We start from the raw sequence: 22,566 nt of genomic DNA on the forward strand, positions 1-22,566 counted from the left end.
TATCAACTTTTCGAAAAATTTTTGAAATATTACACGTTACACTTTCTGCATTAGTTTAAACCACGTTGGTTTAACTCTCAAGCATATATTATTCAAAGATAATCGATTATGATTGAAATGGCTTCAGATGAAGATTATGAAAGAGTCAACTTCAAACTGGTCCTACGACTCGTCACGATTACATCTACAAACGTTATCGTCACATTTACGTAAATCAGTGGGATTTTTTTTAGCGCGATTCGACATGCTTGAACGGAGGTCATTCGGTGCACGCTTATCTAGATAACTCTCATCTTTCACAACGTTGTCCTTAATCTTAAGCTTAACTCAGACAAGGAGCCCATCTGTGCAACTCGTGTTTGCGTGGTCGCGATTCGTGGTCTGCGAGTGGAGCAGATTGGGTTAGGCGAAACGGAGCGTTACGCAACTCGACGATCATGTCACCGAGTGAATGGTCGCATTCAGCGCACACAACAGTTGCGGGAGCGCTCAGTAATTAGTGTTTATGGTTGGACTATACCTTCAGATTTAAAGGAAATAAATCTACAGGAATGTACCGATAGCAGTAAGCGCACACTCAACTGTTGTGTGCGCTGAATGCGGCCAATGAAACTGGCTTGAATCCATGAAACCGAGAGCCCTTACGAGAGTTATCACGGCTGCTTCTATCTCGATGCGACTCGGACGCACCTCCAAGGGTTTCTGGAGAGGACAGAACGTCATCGGTTAGGTGAAGATACGACTGAAAAAATCGTTTCTTCGACGAACGTATCGCCGCATTTGCGGTATAATTATATCATCGTTCACATGTGCTTGCCTATCGGCGGTCGTCGACGGTGTAACCTTCAACTTTGAACTTTAGAAATAATCCCTCTGTGCGTCACATCATGCCATGTTTCTTACATCATAATTTCCTAAAAATAGTTCTACATAATTTTAATGCACAAAAAATAGTTTACATATGTATGTTTAATGATAGTAGCGTGTAATGGTCAATATTCTTTGTGGGAAATTTGAATAATTTTTCCTGCGTACATACATACTTCTTGGATCGTAGAAACTATATATTAGACATCACGTTATGCATTATAAACAGTATCTTTACGAATCACATTTAGCTAAAAGTTATTGCGTTAAACTTTGCAAAACTCGAAGTACTTTGGACTCTAGATTGTCCGTCAATACAATATCAATCATTCTGGGCAAATATACGTGTCCGGTTTGCTTTATATTATTAGTTTAACTATTTAACTATTTGAAACTGACAGACACATATATATAATGAGATTGCATTTCATATATAGATAACTGCTGTACAATAACAAACATCTTTTTATGCTCTTGTATTTGAATTTTCCGGTTTAACCTGGTGTGTTTATAAAGCGGAATGCGGAGAACTAGAAATCAACGAGACGTAGCGAATAGCGCGTGGCTAGCGCGCGGTGTCGAGCTACGCGGCGGAATGCGTGAAGTACCGCAACACGTGGCGGCGACTGAACTTTGCGCCGCGAGAATAAAAGGCATGCGTGCGCGCGCGAGTATAATCTATACGGCGATATCACGATGACGATGGACTTTTCGAAGACGTGTCCATCCGTCGGTGTCACGCGCGCGCGCTCACGTATACACGCACACACGGAGCGTGTGTAGCGCGAGAAACGTGCACGCCTCCGCCGCTTCTTCTCTCCGTTGCCCGTTTCAGGTCGGTCGATGATCGCGCGAGTGTGTGGGTGAGCTGTGCGTACATACCTGCGTGCGTGCATGCGTTCGTGCGTGCGATAATGTGCGCAACGGCGTAGATGCTGTTGACCTTGCGTTAAAAGCGCTATCGAATCTGCGTGTAACATTTAGCGACTGTCAGGAGCGTAACATTTTCCGACGGCAAAGCGACGGAGAGCTGCGTAAACGGCCGACACGCGGGACGTTATGAGCACGTCATGTTACACGTTAATGCGGGTTATCGTCGTTATCTGTGTAACCGAGAGCTCTCCATTAGGCTGTGAATAGTCGAGTAAGTTGCCACACGAATAGTCGAATAACAGCGTAATAGTATAGAATGTGTGTATACGCGAGCGTGTACGAGGTTACCGGATGATGGAAAACTGTTGTTGCGATATTAATGTTAATGTAAAGCATTGTTGTTACTACGAAAAATTTATGTATTCGTGTTGTACTTTGTTCGGAAGAATTTCATTAATTATTATAAAAGTAAACTATCAAATAAAAGAACATTTATCGATTTGTACGTGTGATTTTGATGCAATTTTGACAATTTGGGTTTTACACATAGGGAAACTCGTTAAAAGAGAAGTAATCGATTAATTAATTTGAACAATTTACAGCGTTTTCTTTGAAGAGTTGTTGGAAAAAGTTTGTTCACTTTTGCAAAATTTATTACCAATTATTTTCGAAATATAATGAATATTAATATTGCTATTAAGAATTCATGTTTCGATGAGACTTAGGAATATAGTTAAAAACATGTTTCATCGCGCTATTCATCGTACATTGCTAATTACCTATATAGATTGTTTATCCAATGCTTATGCATAGTTATAGGCATATTATCGCATGTTAATATCGCTGTGCTCCTAAATAGCCGAATCGAGTGAACTATGAAGTATCTCCAAGCATATTCCTAAATGTATTCGATGACGTACGGAAATGGAATTATACAAAATATTCTGATAGTGATCCTTGAATAGACGACTGTTCCTGACGCAAGTTGATTAAGTGCCTGTTATGTCGTATTTTACACAATTCAACCTTATTGAAAATGTGTAATGCGATTATTCGGTTTTTAGCTATGTTAATCTGTATATACATATGTATAATAGCTCATCAATATGCATGCATTAATTTTTATAAAGATAAATATGTAAACAACATATAAGCGCACAAGTACAAATAATTTGTCTATGTCTTTATAATAAAAGAGTAAATACAATTAATGTTACAACGCATCAGAACTGACTTCTGACAGAAAACAGATGATTGCTACATGCTGCTTTGTAACATTATGTGCTGCCTTTTCATTAAGGCCCAACGGTCAGGACCTTCGACTTTAAGCACTAGCATTTCCTCTCGCGCAATGTGCGTCACATGGCGAAGGTTCTAACGTACTCGCGCGCGCGCGTACGTCGCAAATACCCGTGCATTAAATCACGCTGATTCGTTTATAATGGCTGGTTGGATATTACGGCGACTTAAACATGTCATCAGTGTCACCGGTACCGATAGACCAATCGTCTCTCGTCGTCGAATATTTCGCCACACGCTACTAATTTTCATACCTTCAATCGAGTAGATGACAGTGACGTGTACATTTTGCACAACAAATTGGCAAGCCATTAAATCGCCGCTTCTTAAACGGGTCGTGACACGCTTGAGATACGCGATGACGGGTGGCATAAATTATTTATCGACATTTCAGCTAAATGACGGATTTATGTTTAATCTCACGAATTATTTTAAAACAATATTAATGGTGGAATATTTGAATCTTTTTTTCATATTTATTTAACAAAATAATACGTTTTTTATTTGGTGACACGTCAATTGAACGGAATTTGTCATGGTGCAATTACCGCGAAAATTACATCATTATTTTCAACTATATACACGCAAAAGCAATTCCCTGAGACATATTTTCGAAAGCATAGTATTATTATCTAAAAGAGCGTGTATTTATATGCTCTCTCGCAATAAAATCCAATAAATCCAATAAAAAAGATTATAAGAAATAAAGATTTGATCAATCTGGAGTTAGTTTACAAACGTTTTATAGAACTTCTTAATTTTCAACTTTGAGTAGGGTTTCCTTAAAACTGCTTAAAAAATGAGATTTCCTCATTTAAAGTTTAATTTTGATAGTTCATGGTAAACCGTAAAAAAATACGGCGTTCAATTAAACTCTGTCACAATCTTGTATTTCTGAATGTAAAGCTTACAATTCTGAGATTATTAAACATTCCTCGATATATCTGCTCTGGAAAAAAGTCAAAAACACCAAAGTTTTCATTCAACTTTTCACAATTTATGCACTTTCGTTTCTAATATCGAAAATTGAACTCTGCCTGAGATCAATTCCCGTACCTGCGAGATATCTGTTGAGCGAACCGCTGTCTTTGCGGAAGGTGAGTCTCATCCTTCCGGTGAAAGACCGCGCGATCCGCGATCCGAAAACTCGTGAGATTTTCGTGACGGTTGGTACTCGACTCTCTTGCCGACGCGGAAGAAGTGTGTCACGGCCAGCCGGTAGTAGGAACGACGCTCGTTTAGTCGAGCCAGGAAAGCTTCTGCGCCGATATATACGTCCGAAAGGTGAGTGTACAGCAGAGCGATATGTATATACATGTCTACATACATACTACATACATACACACATATACATATACGTGGGAGTACGTATACGCTGCACCATGTAGAAAGGCGGACAGAGATATACGCTGTGTTTATCTACAGGGTGTCCCAGAATTACAGTCCAGCTACAGATCTTTCGAGCAACGCGACTTTCTTCTAATAACGTAAGCGCCGATCATTTTTCGATTTTACACGGTTGCACGCGATGCAAAAGAATTTTGCTCAATTTCAAGCGGAATTTATAACGCAATCTTAATTTAAGCAAATCGCGATGGAGAGAAAATTAAGATGTTTCAAATTGATTGCGAAATTCGTAAAATGCCTAGCGTTTACTGTGCGACATTCTTTTAGATCACAATTTCTTGTATACCGGAAGGTATTTGCAACAGCAAGATCGCACCTTGCGTGCGGATACTACGTTCACGCATACACATACATACATACATATGTGTGTGTGTGTGTGTGTGTGTGTGTGTGTGTGTGTGTGTGTGTGTATGCGTATGCGATATATTAGAAATGCATGCAAACAGGACACATCGCAGGTGCAAGATGTTATTACGAGCGCCGTCTCGCTTCCACCCTTTCGCAATGTGCCAGACGCATTTAACCTTTACGAGGCGGAGAGCAACGCGATAGAGGAATGGGGAGTGGGGGACGCGGAAGACCGTACGAGAGTTTAGCATGAAAGGAGAACGCAGAGAGCGGCCCTTTTCACAGTGGCGTAGGGCGCCCCTAATTTCCTCAATTATAAGGGTACAAGTGTCGTACAAGAAAGGAGATTATTGCTTCTGCTTCTCGCGTCGATTAGAGAAGTTATAATGATCGGAAATGTCAACATAATCATTTTCCTCTATCTTTGTAAATTAATCGTTATGCACGGCATTAATAATAGAAGTTTTCGAAATACAGTTTCAAGTTTTAAGTGGATATACTATGTCATCGGGCGTATTTCTTTAAATTAACACAATGTGCTCGCCATATATTAAGTGTATGTAAATGTTTAGTATTTTCTTCAGCGCTCTGATATTATTTAAACTTCAAATAAATTCTTGCTATTTTACGTTTTTGAAGAATTGATATTGAAATAAAACGTCATGTCATGATTTAATAATAAACATATTTCGAAAAACAATAATGAAAGCGATGACCAATGAAAAGCTATATATGCTTTTCGTATTCAGCAAACCATTCGGATTTGGGCTGGAAAGTTTTTCCGCACATGGTGTATTATCCAACTTAGCACCTTCAAATTACCATTTATTCCAATCGATGCAGTACTTTTTAACTGGATAATATTTTCAGATGTGGTGGCTGAGATACGAAAACACTTTTTTCGCAAAGGAGAATTCGAAATTTTCCCGAGAGATAGCAGAAAAGCGTAAAACATGAGGATAAATATTTTGATGGTTGAATCGTATTGCATGTATCATGCATATCAAAATGCTGATATTGCACATAACCTAAAGCGAAAACGTGCAAAAAATAACCAAAACTTTTGTATATCTCAAATATATCCATTATTTCTACAGTAATATTATTTCTTAATAAGTATATGTATGAATATGCTGTTTAAAATAACAAATAAAAGTTGAAAGTTTTGTTGAATTTAGTTTTTAATGCTGGGAATATGTAAAAAAGAATTTTTTAATTATCACAATCCTGCGATCACAAATAAATACTATATAAAGAATCATTTTCGTATACACCTGTAGTAAATTTAAATTCAACGAGATTAAACTAAGTCAATTGTTATTCGAAATGTTGCGACATAAAAATGTTTAATGCAACTTTGGAAATATATCAAACTCCATGCATCGTCTGTAATTTTAATATTAGTTAGCAGATCTTTTCTTTCTACGCTGCCACATACTATACGCGATTGCATCAGGTTTACGGGAACCCTATGGTCCCACGCTTATGGCCCTTATGAATATTTATTCGTGGTACATCGTGCTGTACTGCTCCTTCCGTATCTGACCAGTATTTTGTAGAAGACACATGGCAGTACGTGTACGCCTCGTTCTGTCGGTCGGTTTTCTCCGCATGCAAAGAGATCTCTGAGAAGCAGGAGAAGACAGAAGAATAAAAGGTAAAGGAAGCAAAGAAGCGTGCGGAGGTGGTAGAAGGCACAGGCGGAGTCGTTGAACTACAAAACAACAGACGACCGGTCTAAAAACGTCCAAAGAAGACGCAATTTCTCTCTCTCTTCTTCTCATTTCTCTCTCGCCGTTCCTCTTTCTTTTCTATATATTCTTGCAGTTCGTGACCTGTTTCTTGAGCATTATGAGATATTTCTACGATGTGATGTGACAACTTTCAAACCTTCATCTGCTTCAGAGCTCGCGATTGTCCAATTGGAGCGATGACCGACATGACCTAGTATTATTTTTGGGCGGCGACTAACGGGTTGTCAATCGCGGCGCGGAATTTTAATCGAAATGAGAACGCATTACCTACTTTGTTAGGAAATGTGCCTAAGGCACATTTCTTTAAGACTCATTGGCCTCATTTACACCGTGCATTTTAGGCCGCTACCTATACCCTATATTTGACCTAAAATTGGGAAGCGACTTAATCTGGGTTGGGTGAGGTTTCTTTTTCACTTATAAAATATTATAGGTCTAAACGATGTAAACGTTTACTTGGAAGCTTACTTTAGGTCAGAGTACAGGTCAGGTGGCGAACGAAACACGGTGTAAACTCGGCCATTATGAATGTTATTGGGCCACTATTATTTTAGAAATATTCCAAAAATTTTTAAGAACATCATACATAGCGAAAAAGGTTCAGTTTCTAATATAAAATTATTTCTAAGGAAAGTTATCATAATATGTATTAGTAGAAATGTCTTCTCCATGCCACAGAGATGTAAAACTAAAAAAGTAATGGACGACTTTTTCAGTTTCACACGTAAAACGTAGGAGAATACCGACGTCGAGAGTACTGTGAGACGAAGTAAAAAGCGTACTCCTAGCAATTAGTACGAAAATAGCTTGTAAAACGAGTACCAGCTCTCGCGCATTTTATTTTAGCTCGGCAAAACAGTAGCACATAGCGCGTTCATCGCAAATTACAATAATAGCTCTATGCCTCTATGCGCTTTCTAAAACAAAAAGGCATCAGAAATTCGAAAAAGTAAGTAAAGTATCGTAAACGCATCGCCGTTAGGTGTCTCGCTTTCTACAAAACGAATAGCCAGATTATTGACGTTCGTTCTAAAGTATGCACGTGGGAGATCGATGGAGGATTTCATAATGTCTGTGAAAAAGAAATACGAGAGTGTACGCACGCTTTTACCATTAAGACTTGCGTGACGTTAAACCTGATCGACGAAACTATCGGGAATTAAGGCACGTATTCAAGATCGAGTTGGGAGCGGCGCATCTGTGGCATCGTCAGAATTGTTTTCGCTGTAACGATTATTTTATTATTTTTTGTATCTTTTCGTTTTTTAGATGTATAATATTAGGTATGTAGACGGTTTCATTTTTTTTTCTCCCCCTGTGGTATTATTATTTAAACTTCAAACAAATTCTCGCTCTTTTACGTTTTTAAAGAGTTGGCATCCAAGTTTGTAAAACGTCATATGTTATGATTTTATGATAAACATAATTTCGAAAAACAATAATGAACGCGATGGTCAATGAAAAGCTGTATATGCTTTTCGTATTGCGCGTTTTGGACTTGGGTTGAAAGTTTTTCCGCGTGTGACGCCAACTTGGCTTCGGATTACCACTTATTCTAATCGATACAGCACTTTTTAACTGGATAGTACTTTAGTACTTTACAAAGTACTATACACATTTGTTACACATTTGTGATAATTGTGACTGATATGCGAGACGTTTTTTGCAACGAAATTCGAAATTTACCCGAGAGATGATAGAAAATCGTAAAAAACGAGGATAAATATTTTTATGACTGAATTGTATTGCATTTCACTATTATTTTTCGAAATTATATTGAAGGTATATTGTTAAATCATGACACATGTTTTACAAACAAATGTCACTTCTTCAAAAACGAAAACTTAAAAAAGCGAGAATTTATTTGAATTTATTTATTTAAATAATAATACCAGAGTATTGAAAAAAAGACTAAAATATTTGCATACATTTAACATGTCATTCTTATGCGTACCATCTTAGCACGATTGTTTGTAGTCGACATCTTTCACAAAGACGGTGTCCTCTCTTGGCGCTCCGTTCCTATTTGCTGTGCCTGTATATGTTTGACACATGCAATGGTAGTGGGCGGTGTTATTTCGCTTTCTCTAAACATGCGAACGGACTTGTAATTGCGAAACTTGTTGAATGAATTTTCGATTCCTCAACGAAACTGCGACTCCGACTGCGAAACGCGAGTAGGAAAGCGAGCGGCACGCCGCGAAAGAGACACGGCACTCGGTCAGATGCAATATTCATGACCTCTTACGTCAAGCGTTCACTTTGCAAGAACCTTAAGAAGGATCGGACCGTTATTTTCTGTACGTTGCGCTATCGTGTCAAAACAATATCGCGCAACCGTAAATATAAGAAGTATATTCGATTGGATGGGTAAAATAGAGAGCGTTCACTCCGCGACAAATGGAAAAGGTAAAAGTGTTTATAAAATATTCAAATACATCAATATTTTCATTACTACAACGATATAACGTACATTTTGACTTGTAGAGATTAATGTCTATGCGAAATATGGAAATCTTCCGTTATTATATCAATGTGTGCACGTGTGTGCATGCATGCATGCGCGCACGCATTTTACCTATATTTATACTGATAGAAATTAATATATTTAATATTTGACAAATATGATACATATACCAACAAAACTTTCAATATCCTTACCAAGATCTTGGAATATAGATACTATCTTTAACAATTTATTATGAGACACTAAGGAACTAAATAACTGTCGCATTTCATGCAGTTAGTATCCATGTAACAAAATGTTTATAGACTTCTTGTACACTTTGACTTTCTCTCTCCTTCTCTGCATAGTATCTCTCGCGCTCCAAATAACTGCAATCGAATTGATATCTAATGCGAAAGTACGCCTAGTAATTTTCTCAGTCAATGTCACATTCTCAATACTTGTCTTAACACTTGAAGTCGAAAAAAGTCATGCATGCATTTCAATCGTAAAGTTCAAGCTTCGTGGTACTCATTGACGCTGAAGTTGAGAAGTCTGTTGAGATTGTGTTTGTGAATGGGATTTAAACATTAACTTAATCCATTGATTTCACTCCCATCTAAATTTTTTTGTCATTAATGCACATGTTTCTTGCTACCATGTAGATACAATAAAAAGATACATTCTTGGTTCCTCTTCATTTTAAATTCAGCTCAAATTTGTGCTTTCCTGTGCACAATTTAAACATAAGTTTTGTAATTCTTAAGCTACTTGCTTGTAAGATTTTTCAGATATCATTTTTATATTTTATTTCTTATATGCTGCTGAAGTTGTATCAAGTTAAATTATATTACACGATTAATATCCCAGCATCCATGTTTTATCCTCGAAGAAATTTCATTAATTCACTAGGTGATGTTCCTTCGAAATAAATTCGGTCGCTGAATTTCGGCGTATGGGGTTCCTACATAATCAACGCTATGGACAAGGGGTTGCAACGTGACGCAGGAACGATGCGAAAGGTGGGGGAATCCGTAGCGTATATATACATACACGCGTATATACGTATTATATACAGTCGTAGATATTACATGTGTGCGCGCGCGCGTGTCCTATCGTATATAATACTCCCTACCCCTGTTCCTCTCTCTCCCCTCCGGCGATTCTCCATCTAGCTCACCCGTCTCCCCTATCCAGTCCACCGGTATTCTCGCCCGGCGCCCCCCGGTGTATCCCAGCGACGTTGCCGGGTGTTACATAATAGCTGGGCGATGTTGCCAGGTCTCTACACGCGGCGCAGCGGTGTTGCCAGGTCAGGCCGGTGTACCGTGTCGGTCTGCTTGCCTGCCTCTGGCCTGCCTGCCTTGCTCCAGCGAACCTTCCTAAGCTCACAACCGCTCGCGAACGAAATCCATCGCACAAAACTGAATTTCACCTCAACGAACTTATGAAATATTTCTCTCCTGATTAATCTTCTACTTGTAATCTATCTGTAATCTGCTGGATATTATTGGAATTTTAATTTTTCTATTCGACTAGTGTTGATGAAAATGCACCTATAACATTGCGATATTAATAGGTGAAGATTGTCTTAAAGCTTTAATATTAAATACATTAAGTGAGTACATTAATAAAAATATTGTGCTTTTATTCCTTTATGTGACAAGATTAGTATTTTAATAATTTCTCTTAATAATATATGTATGAAATAAGTATGTGTTACTTTTGTAGACATATATTCATCCTACATATACACAAATCTATGACATAACTACAAATTTGCGTAATTTATTAATGATAAAGAAACGTGTTTAATTTTTCTCTTGTTTTTGTTGACAAAAAAGAATTTATGTCAATAAAGTACACTTGTTTTAAAAAATCCTGTATTATAAAAATTATTAGAACATGAAACAAATAAGGAAAATAAGAAAATTAAAGTATGAATAAATTTATCGAAAATCCTTTCGTTATATTTACATTAATTGGTTTTATAAATTCTATTATGATTGGATTACGTAAGACAAACATAAATTTTTACAGCCTAAGAGGCTGGGTCTTTTTAGAAATGGCAGTTTCTTTTGTCCCTGAAAATGTGGGCCCTATGCAGGTCCGGATGTCTCGGACTGGTTCCGGATCTCAGATTACCAGTCCCCTCGAGGAGTTTCAAACGAAGCCCCGCTCTACTTATTCCACGCTTGAAAAATATCGTGCGAATACAAAGAGCAGGAGAAAACCCAACGACTTTGCTCTTTGTTCTTTCTGTTACTCATTGATTATTACCTATTATTATCGCATATTTATTGAAAGAATAAAAAAATATAGTTAAATAGTAATAAATATAATATAATAAACACTGCATTATGGAAAACAATATTATCAAAGTTATATAGTTTCTAATTTTTAAATCATTTAAGATATGAATACATATTAAGATTAATAGTGCCTTCAGAATAATAAAATCTGAAAATAGCTGTTCAAACTGTGAAATATACTAAACGATTTAACAGTTTAGCGAAGTCCAACACAACACAGAGAGACAGTTGAACATAGAATAAATAATACATAAAGGGATATATAGATTCTCTTCATGGTAATACACTCGCGTCATGGAATAAAAATTCACAGGGTCTTACGAGGCTTATCAGATATCCTGTTCGAATGTTTATGATCACGTAGGAAGAATGATGATGTGCTACGACAAACAATGTTGATAAGAAACGTGCGCGAATTTCACTGAGCAAATGCGATGTATGTGTGGAGATTTATCAGAAATCCACCTGTATTATGTTTACTGCTGAATGAAGCAAATACGTAATATGAGGAAATTTAACTATACACTTTGTAATAATGTTAAAATATACTGACAATAATAATTACTCATAATATACGTAACAATAGCTGTCATTAAAGCAAAAATTACTAGAACAAATTACAATTATTGTTAATCATTTGTAGGTAGACGTGGCAGTGATACAAGACAAATTTTTCAATGGAAACGTTAGTTTCACGATAACTGATAACGCGCTAACAACTGGCAACTTTCATCAAATAGCACAGTGTTATCTTGAACTATCATAAGACATTAAGATTGAAGAATTTCTTTATTTTTCTGTATTCACAATTTAAAAAAAATTTCTCTTATCAGAAAGAAATAAATAAGAATCCAGTGAGCAAGGTTTTGTGCATTAAAATAAATCACTTTGAAATTTCCTCAAATTCCGTGCATACCATGTGACTTCATAATACGCAAAGAATTCAACGATTGCTCAAACTGTTATTTTTGCTACACAAACCGCACTACATAGGTACATGGTCCTTTCTTACAAGAATGTATCGCAAAAAACGTGAGCACAACAGAAAAACATCACCAACGTAGGGCAAGAAGGTAGGAATAAAATAACCGTATTTATCAGGGAAGGTGGCAGAGCGCGAAGCGCAAGCTTCGCCAACTTTACGTTGTACGCTGTCACGTCCGAAAATCGACAGCCGTACGATCGATTAACTTTACACGGTTTCTACTTGCACTTTCGTTGCATAACTCACGGCGAGGGCCAGCAAGGTACATTCGCGGTGCATGCACGGATAGCCCGTACAGCGATTTTTCATCGTTACACATGCACGCACGCGCAATCGCGTTAACACGCGCACGTCGGCATAGCGCGCCTTCGTGGTGGATGAAGAAGCCGCTGCAAACGCACGTAACGCACAGAGGATCGACGCGTTGTAAGCTACCTATTTCGTTTGATACTTCACATCGCGTGCGACGTCGAAGTTCGCGTTGTATTACACTGGGAATCGCCGGGAACAGCAGGCAAATTGTTTTTGGCTCAACGACCGAACGTGAATGAGAACACGAGTGTCGTCTATCCAGCCAGCCAGGGCCGTGTCGAGTCATCCCGGCGCGTATAGATTACATATGCATTTCGTTGAAGATGTATACTCCTGTTGCGAGAACTCTGTGTGACAACAAGGTTTGTTGACCAGTTCACCTTTTCACTTCGTGCAGCGTTAGCTAATATTGCTCATTAAACTCCTGTTTTAAAGAGGATCTTACGAAACATTTGTCCAGCTAACCAGCAGCACCTCTTACATGGAAAAGCTTAGAAGAGATTCTAATTATTTAGAGACAATTATATGATCACTGCTATTTCCTTCTTAGTTCTTTTAGTTGCTGTAGAAGATACATATTTTCTAAGTGATTCAGCTGTACGCTTATGCTCTTGACGTGTTATTACTTGCTCTAAACTAGATTTTCGCCTATTCTTCATCACTCTCCAAGGAGAAAATTGAAATTGAGGTTAAACTAAAAGCAGTAACTGATTAGAATCCTTCAAGACTTTTCACGTAGCTTCCGTACACTCCACCATCTTCTCCGTAACTCCGAACTCACGACTCTCACGAGTTGTTCGCTACGCGAGAGAGGGCAAGACGAGATGCGGCGTTGCCGTGCCGCTGTCACGTACATACGCGTGAGTAAGACTGATGTGGCAACATTGTCTAGTGAGAGACACCGCGCCGCGTCGTAAGTCCACACGAGATGTGAAGCAGGCAGCGAGCATCGTATCGCTTCGGCCTGAAACGCAATGCCGCTCATTTGCCAGATACCGTAACCGCAAAGGGACGAAGTATTAAGAAAGTTGACGGTATCTGCCTCGTACGCGCAAGTACTCGAATAGAGATTTTGGTTCTTCGAGAATTAGAGCAAGCAAAAAATATCGTTTCTAAAGAAGCGAGATCAGTGAGACTATTTGAAATTCTCCCCTTGTTGTAAATATGTCCCTCATAATTTTTGGAAACGTCTGTTTGTTGAAATATTGCAAATTTAAAAATATGAAAACTTTGATGTCTTCTTATTTTTTATTCTACACATAAAACCTGAGCAAATGTTAGTTAAATTAAATGCTAGTAATACATACAATTGCATAAATTTTATATCTACAAGTACAAATAGGAATTAAAAATAAATAAATGCGAAACGCTATTGAAATGCATCTTTAAACATTTGACACCGAATAACAATATTATATTCATACATTTTAGCTTCACCAATGCATGTATAACCGATTCACTCCGCCAATCGAATCAGTACATCTCTTTAATCACAGTTCGCAGTCATCGTTGCAGAACAATTAACATGCGATTACATTGCATAAATATTTGTATAAATATTGGATAAATACCAGTTATGTCGACAGTCGTTACATATTTCGTTCATACTGTTTAATATTGAATAATAAATATATTCAAAGTAAAATTGCGTACGTTAATCAAATATCATTATCAACACCTTCAACGGGTCAAGCTTTATAATAAGCTTAGTTAATTGCATGAAATTTTATTTTTACTTTCCATTAATTTTGTTATAATTATATCATATATATATATATATATATATATATATATATACACACACACACACACACACACACACATATATATACAGCATTATAAATCCTGTATAAAGGTATTTTTATGATATGGCGTATCTAATAGGTGTGACAGGAAAAAAGTTTTCTTTTTCCATCATTCCTGCATTCAACCCCTTCGCGAGACCGGCATGCAATTAACTTCACCCTAACGACGCAATGTATCGAGGGAGCAAAGTTCTGATTACCCAACCGTTCTTCGACCCTGAGTAACGTTTACGTTCCGTCGACATCATCTACAAGGTTAAAGAATACCACGACACTAAGCTCCCCTTCCCTTCTCTGAGAAAGTTTCATATACTTAGAGAAGTTTAATACTACTCAAATGCATTCCTTCCTCGCGCGAGTTTTATTTAATTCAATTAATGCATTCTTTTAGCAATTTCGAGAAACCAGTATTGTGAATAAATCAAAAGAGTACTGTAGAGATGATAAATTCGATAATCGTATGCACACAAGTAAATCAGTTGAAATAAAACATGTACGTTCTTAATTACGATGACAAAAATATTTCTTTTCACGTAACATGCATATATAACATATTCATCCATTTCCAGAAACATCGAACACATAAAATTTTCATATCCCAAATTTGGTGTGACGTGTGAAAATAATTTCCGCATAATGAATCATGCATACAAGTTGCAAAGGAAGATGTCATCATATCGGCGTGTTTCAGAATCATTGAAAAAAATCCACTTGCGGTAATTGGCGAGTAAACACTGATTCACCGATTCGCGGAGGGAGGAGGATACATGCTAGTGACATACAGAGTGTACACATTATCATGATTGGTATGCACAAGAAGATGTAACTGAAAGCTGCCGCTTAAGGAATCGAAGATTTTCGGGATACGTATCTCAAGGGAAACACGAGGACTCGACGATGAGTACCTGACCGAGATGGATCGGGGTGCAGAGGCGCGGTGTGTAGGGTACGAGGCGGAGCGAGATGAGGCGAGGAGCATAGAGGAGCGGGGCGAGACGAGACAGAGCGGGGTGAGAAGGGAGGGGAAGAGAAGGGAAAGGGAGGACGGTCGACCACGCGCGATCAATATACCAAAATACGCCGGCAACCCGCGCACACACGTACATATACGCGCGCGCGCGCTCGTGTTCATGTACATACATCCTGTACGAGCTTTGTCAATATATGCCCTCACGTATGCAAATTGTAAATATAATCTAAGCGGAACCCTGCTGTATTCCCGATGACGGGCGTGTGTGTGCGGACGAATTGTAAATGTAACAATTGCGCGTGGGTGCACGTTTCGCATTACATTGTACCCTGTTGAGAACGGAATACATCATCTTCAGAGTTATTCAGAAAAGAATACATGAGATAAGGCTTCATAGTATAGTGCAAATTATTGTGTAGATTTGTAAAGCATGTTAGCTAAGAAAAGCAGAAAAAATTGATTGATTTCGTCAAATATTATTACGTAAGCTTTTATGGTACAATTAAACATTTAATAATTTATTTACACAGGTTCATCGTGAAAATTAATGTAAATTCTGCTACAATTTTAACCAAATGTGAGGTAGAATCAAATAAAGAGGCAACTGGAGCAACCATGTGATTGAATTTTGTCTTTGGCAAAAGTTCTTCCAGCCGTTTCTGATATAGTGACCAATATGCCGAGTAACCATTTGCAAAGATATGAGTGTAATAGAAACAAACGGTCGGTTTCATTCAAGAGGCCGATTGAAGACGCGACGCGGCCGACAACGGGAGCGGGACCAGAGAAGGATTCGAGGTCAGCATTCCCCGCGGTGGCGACAATTTTAAAGGAGGATAAGGAGATATCGTCTTTCATCTGTGTACATCGTCGCGCCGATACCAGCGGAGGTCAGCCACACGCGGTTGTGATGTCGCACGCCATTTTAAGGATATGAGCGTCCTCAAAGTTAATGTATGATTGAAGGATAACGCTAGACGTATATGAAAGGACATATGAAAAATTTAAGCAATAAGTAAATTGTTTAATCGTAATTGACCGTTTCCGAGAAGATAAGTTTGATCAAGCTTGAGCAAGAGAAAATTAAACTATCGATATAAGAAAGAACTTGCGCAGCAAAGGGATCGATCAATCACAATCGAGCGTTTTTCCTCATTTGACTTGACTTTGAAAAGTGCTCTCGATTGATGGATTCGTTTATCAGTTATTGTTTAAGTTTCTTCATGCACTTTCGGCCGGATGTACCGAGTGTGGCTGAGCCGTGCCGTGCTACGCCGCTGCGAAGGAGCACTTGCCAGCTGGCACACGAAGTGTGTAGCGCCGCTGGCAACGCGAACGTTTACCACCGCGTGTTTCGAGGGGAGAAATTTATAGTTGAGACGATCAGAACTAGTGCCCGTACTGAAAACATACCAAAGAAGATACGCGTTGCTCGCTTTCTTACAAATTTCTCCCCAACTTCTACCAATATTACTTGTGACATCTCAGAAAAATTCCCTAATTTTATATTTTTAGCATTTCTTCTGTTTTTAAAAATTTGGGTTATTCATATGATAAACAGTTAAGATTGCACGAATATTGTTTTGTGGAGTATTCATCAATTGAGAATCTCTGGACCATTGCATTAATCACTGAATTAATTTATTATTTTTATTTTATAAATCCATTTGTAATATTTAATTCAATAAATACTTTACGTCATATATTTATCTGTATAAAAGATATTCCATATCTTCGATTTGAGTATTACTGAAGGACAATGATTCCGCTGTGCGGAACCAAGATAAGTCACCGATCTCTAGTATTTAAATCTTAGTTAATTTAATTTATAAATAAATGAATATATCTTATTCACGCCCTACCACTTACTTTCATCTTTAAATATTCAGTCACAAAGCTATATGAAATCACGTGGATTATGTGTTAACAGATGAAAATATTCATACAACATTTATCATAATTATCAATATAAATAATCCAAGATTTACAATTTCTTTTTCTGCCCTAGTACATTCCGTGGAACAAAGATATTCAACAATTCGTTAATGGAGCCGCGCGTTGAGCGTCACTGTCGAACAATAACTTCGTGCTGCTGCGAGCTCTCAAAATGGCTGTCCTCAGCTATTATTACTTCAGGGAAAAAACAAATGACGACGCGCTCACGCTACGCGAAGAGACGAAGAGACGAAGAGACAGAGCCAAGGCCCTCAGTATAACGTATCTTCGTGTACGATATGATTGTATGTAGCTATGAGAGCACATGTACACATACTTTTCTCTCTTTCTTTCTCTCTCCACTTCGTTCTTTTCATCTTCGGCATATCTTTGTGTACTATGGATCATACCGAAAACATCGGGACACCTTATGTGTTTCCTGAAACCCGGTTTATCGAAGTGATAATGTCGGCTGTCTGCGCGAGAATAAAAACAAGTCTGTAAATAACGTGGCTATCGTGCAACTTTCCTCTTTCTCTTCGTGTACATTTCTTAACGTCTATATATATATATATGTATATAGATATGTGTAACGTACGATGGAATCCTGCGAAAATGGCAGTTAAAAGAGCGTCATTTCTCAAAATTCTGGGTAAACTAGTTACAAGCCAAACGCGTGACTGACATAATAACAACAATTGACAATATATAGTCGTCCTTGCTTTCTTTCCTTTTAAAACCTGTTTCCAGCCTAAAGTGCAATTTTCTAGTCATCTCAAGGGATGGATCGTGACATTGAAAACATTTCCAGATTTTTATGATCTCACGCGAAAGTAATAAAACTTTTCTCCCTATGGTGCAAAATAGCCTACGATTCCTTTTCAAATGGGACGCAGTCTACTACTTATGGTTCATGTATCTCGAGACTATGTGACCGTTATTTTGGTACTTTGACGTGTGAAAATTAAGAATGCAATGTATTGTTAAATTACTTTAAACGGATTGTTTTAAAGTAACTTATCGTTAATACAATTTAAACCAGCATAATCATACAAAAAAGAAGTTTAAAGATCGAAAACAAAAGATATTCTTTAATGTTATTTTAAAGCTCACTTTTTAATCTTAAAATACTACCATATTCGTCAGTATATTTACGCTTGTAATTTAAATATGATAAAGTCTTTTTCAAATATGTCATTAATTCTTTGTCAATAATCCTGAGTAAATCTTTTAAATGAGTCAAGCATTATTAATTGGAATAGAATTTAAGTATTTGTTAATAGCATTGCAGTCATTAATGACTCTATCAACTTTGGAAATTCTTAGTTTTCACTAAGTAAAAATCAATTACGTTACTTTGGGATATTCGACATTAAAACTGATAATGATAAATATACAGGACACTGTAAAAATAGAGATATATACATAGATTCCAAAATATGAAGGGAAAACAATTCGGATTTCAAATTTAGCTGCATTCTATATAAACTGATCGTATTAGTCTCACTTTTGAATTATATTGTCATCGTTTGCAAGTGTAATTAATATTTGTGCAACTATACTTTTCATTCTTGCGTTTAAACCAAAGATTGTTGTAAATCCTAAATATTACATGAATTTATACACACATTGTTATTAATTTAAGTATCCAAGGGAATTTTATCTCAAGATTAAATAAATATTCTACTCTGCATGTGCATTACATCTTCTGTCTACAGACACATACATTTCCGTGATTTTTGCAACGTTCTGATTAATACGAATTATGTGGAAAGTTTTAATTAATTCTCTCGCTGTATTAATCTAAAATACCTATCTTTAAAATCGAAAAATGGCTGGTGAACCTTTATTTCTGCAATGGAAATGATTGGAGATAACTATACCCAGCGAATTAACACGTACGAGGAATTCGAGCCTTGCTTTGAAACACAAAACGCAATTACGAGCGACAGACTTAAAGCTGGAACATACACGTTTCGATCGATCGCGAAAGGTTCAAGCGACTCGGTGAATAGACGCGTGTCGCGCTGTTTCCGGAACTTACCGTTTGAAATGCTCCCTGATGCGATCCTCTCGGATGTTTTCCGGCAGATTTCCAACCCACAGGTGACGTGTCTCTCTAACCATTTTGCTCCGAACTCTTCATTTGGGATCGGATGTTGTGGTATCGTTTGGAGGCACTGTACAACGACACACAACCTCGACCGGAACAATAATTCACTGCACACTTCACCAACACGTAAAACGCGCTATTCCTCGGTCGATTAAAAACGGGCCGATTCGTTCTCTTCGTCGCTGTTCCACTTTTGTTTTCTCTCCTCAGGAACTCAGCTGCTCCCTGCCTCCTCCTGTCTTAACTTTATCCTCACCGACCCGAAAATCAATGGTACACCGTCTCTTCTTCCGGCTCTCTCAATGCTCTCGATCACTGCAGCAAAACCGAACGATTGAACACTAGTTACTAGCCGGTAAAAGATGCGCCCAGCAGCGGACGCGACGAACGCTGTCGTCGAGGACGCGGCACGTCGGACGTATGATCGCACGTGCGTGCGCGGGCAAGAGAGCGGCTGCGGCGATCACCGAGACAACGACAACGACGACGGCGTTGATGACGACGGCGACGTGGCTCGCGTGGTGATCAAGCTTTCGCGCAGCAACGCGCTCCGGCGCTGACGTGAGACAGGTGGAGGAGCAGGAGCCTTGATGATGATGATGGGCACCACTGACGACAACGACTGCAAGGATCAGTATCGTCGCCGGAGAACACCACATCGTATATCACTGTATCGCGGATAGAGATGTTGCGGCCGTTACTCCTTCAATCACACGTCGCACCATGAGCACTTCCCGGCACTGAGCACGGGCGATCCGCTCCCCGACGTAGCATAATTCCTCGCGACGCACACGCGTTCGTGTCGCCGTTACACGCGCGCTCCGTCTTGCGCTCGTGAAACGACCATTGGACACGGCACGGCACGGCACGGCACGGGACGACACGGAATGGCACGGCACGGCACGGCACGTCACGGCACGACACGACACGGCACAACACGATAGAGCACAGCTGCGGATCACTGCGAACACGGAACGTGTGAAGAAATTCCGCCGCGCTCGCTTCGAGCCTTGCAGGTCGAGCGGGCGAGCGAGACGAGTGCGTGACCCAACGCGCTGATAACGCGAATCAATTCGTACGCGACGTTTCCTCTTCCTCTCGCTCTCCTTTTCCTCCTGTCGGTTTAAACATGCGTAAACTTTCCGCGCACGACAGACGATAGCACTACCCTTTACCGTACACAGATGCACGGCCCTCTATGTGTGCGCACATTCAGATAGACGCACGTACACACGTATACGTACGTGCGACATGTAGAGAAAGAACATGCGTATGTACCCTTGTGCTCCGAGTGTATTCACAACTTGAGGGCAATTTCTCTTTTCACATCACTACGTATAACCCGTTCGCGGCCCGAGCATCTCGTACGTGGGCGAATATACACACACACGTATATTATATTTATAGATACCGGATATATCTGTATACTCACCAGCACTCTCGCGTCTCGCGTCGATCTTGGAAAGATCGGGCGCGGGTTTCGTGGACAGGCGACGCGGAGCCCGATCGGACGCGCGAACGACGACGCGAAGTTATCTCGGCATGCAATTCGCGGTTGCGTGCGTGGCGTGAAACTCCCGTTGTCGCGCGAACGTGTATGCGTGCGTGCGCGCGGCGATGCTGCCGTTCGGGCAACTACGGCGACGGCGACGTTCGGCCGGGCACATCGATGCTCGCGCACGGCACGTTTCCACAGCTTTGCAGCAAGTAACGCCGCCTCAAAAAACGCACTCGTTTACTTACACTCAGGTCATGTAACGCAGACGGAGCTGGATCTGGCTCCTTCTCACTGCACTACACTACATGGAGTGACGTCACCGTGGCGGGAGCGTAGCGAGGCTCGCTGACTAGCATCGCCGTCCTGTCGCCTGGTGGGGAGAGCAAAGTAGGGGAGCGGAACGAGTCTACTTAGAGAGGCGGCTCGCAATCGCGATTGTCGCCCGCCAGGCGGTCAGGCCGGAGCTGGCGGAAGGGGAAAACATGGCGTGCGCGGGCGCGCATGCTTCCAGCCACGGGGAGGAGGGGCTCGATTCGAATCGAAGCAAGGACAGGTAGGGAGGACTCGGGGAATCTGCCCGGGGAGGGGATAACGGGTCGAACGAGCTAACCCGAACCCCCCTTCGCCCCGTACCACTCTCGCCCTTTATCGTGCGTCGTGTTCTCTCTCTCTCTTTTTCTCTCTCTCTCTCTCGTTCTGTCTCCGACGCTCCCTCCTCGCTCCGTTTCTTTCCCCGCCGCTCCTATTTCGCGTAAGTCATCCGTCCTCTTCCTCTTGTACCACTACTACCACCACTACCTCCGGTCTCTATCGAGTCAAATCCTATCCGCCATCTTTGTTCCGCCCTTTCCGTCGCTCGTTCCATCTTTTTCTCACTCCGTCTCTCCGTCTCTCCTTTTTACCTCGTCCCGCTCGCGCGCGCTCCCGCTCTCTTTCTTGCTCCAGGGCCGGTTTAGGGGCAACCAATTACCCGGGGCATCGGTACTTTCTACCGAGAATAAAGACGAACAATCGGATTATTACGAAAATAAAAGTACTTAACTTCGTGATGTTCTCTCTAATCAAGGAAGTAACGATCAAACAAACGCGCCGGCTCGATAACGCGTACGCGTTAATGAAGGCACGCGCGTTTCTCGCATAAACGGCGTAGATTCGACATGCCGTCCCAGGAGGGTGAGGGCGAGGAGAGCGTTCTCCTCCGAAATTTTCCATTATTCCGAAAGACTTTCGAAACGTGCGCAAAACGGGATACCACGCTTGTTATAATTATTTTTGCAAGGCGTTGATTCTCGACTCTTAACGAACCAAAACCAACTTTGAAATCGCGTTTTGTAATCGTCTAATAAATCTAACGTTACAAACACGTAGTGTCGTATATCGAAAATTTTCCATCTGCATAATATAATTACCAAATATCAGAAAGCCTATAAAAAAACATTCGCGCGACTCGTTAAATTCTGATAGATTATCTAACGGCTAAAAAGAAATTTTCATTGACGATACTTAATATTTTTACGACTTAATGCATCTGTAAATGCACGTAGTATTGGATATAAATGTTTAGCGTGCGACTTGAAGAACGGACACGCAAGAACACAGATAGAGATAGATCAATTATCGAATTATTACTATACGTCGTATT

At 39.7% G+C, this 22,566-nt stretch overlaps 1 protein-coding gene across 4 annotated transcripts in view; it reads right to left on the reverse strand.

Moving 5' to 3' along the window:
- Positions 1 to 21,258, reverse strand: part of LOC105276276 (protein split ends) — a 67,907-nt gene extending 46,649 nt beyond the window's left edge. For all 4 annotated transcript variants that reach the window (XM_026972555.1, XM_026972557.1, XM_026972556.1 and 1 more), the window contains exon 1: positions 19,358 to 21,258. In XM_026972555.1, the coding sequence (XP_026828356.1) occupies positions 19,358 to 19,440 (83 nt within the window). In that variant the 5' untranslated portion in view covers positions 19,441 to 21,258. The remainder of the gene's footprint in view (positions 1 to 19,357) is intronic.
- Between the last annotated feature and the right edge of the window lie 1,308 nt (positions 21,259 to 22,566).

Source organism: Ooceraea biroi, chromosome 9 (genome assembly GCF_003672135.1).
Source record: "Ooceraea biroi isolate clonal line C1 chromosome 9, Obir_v5.4, whole genome shotgun sequence".
NCBI lineage: Eukaryota > Metazoa > Arthropoda > Insecta > Hymenoptera > Formicidae > Ooceraea > Ooceraea biroi.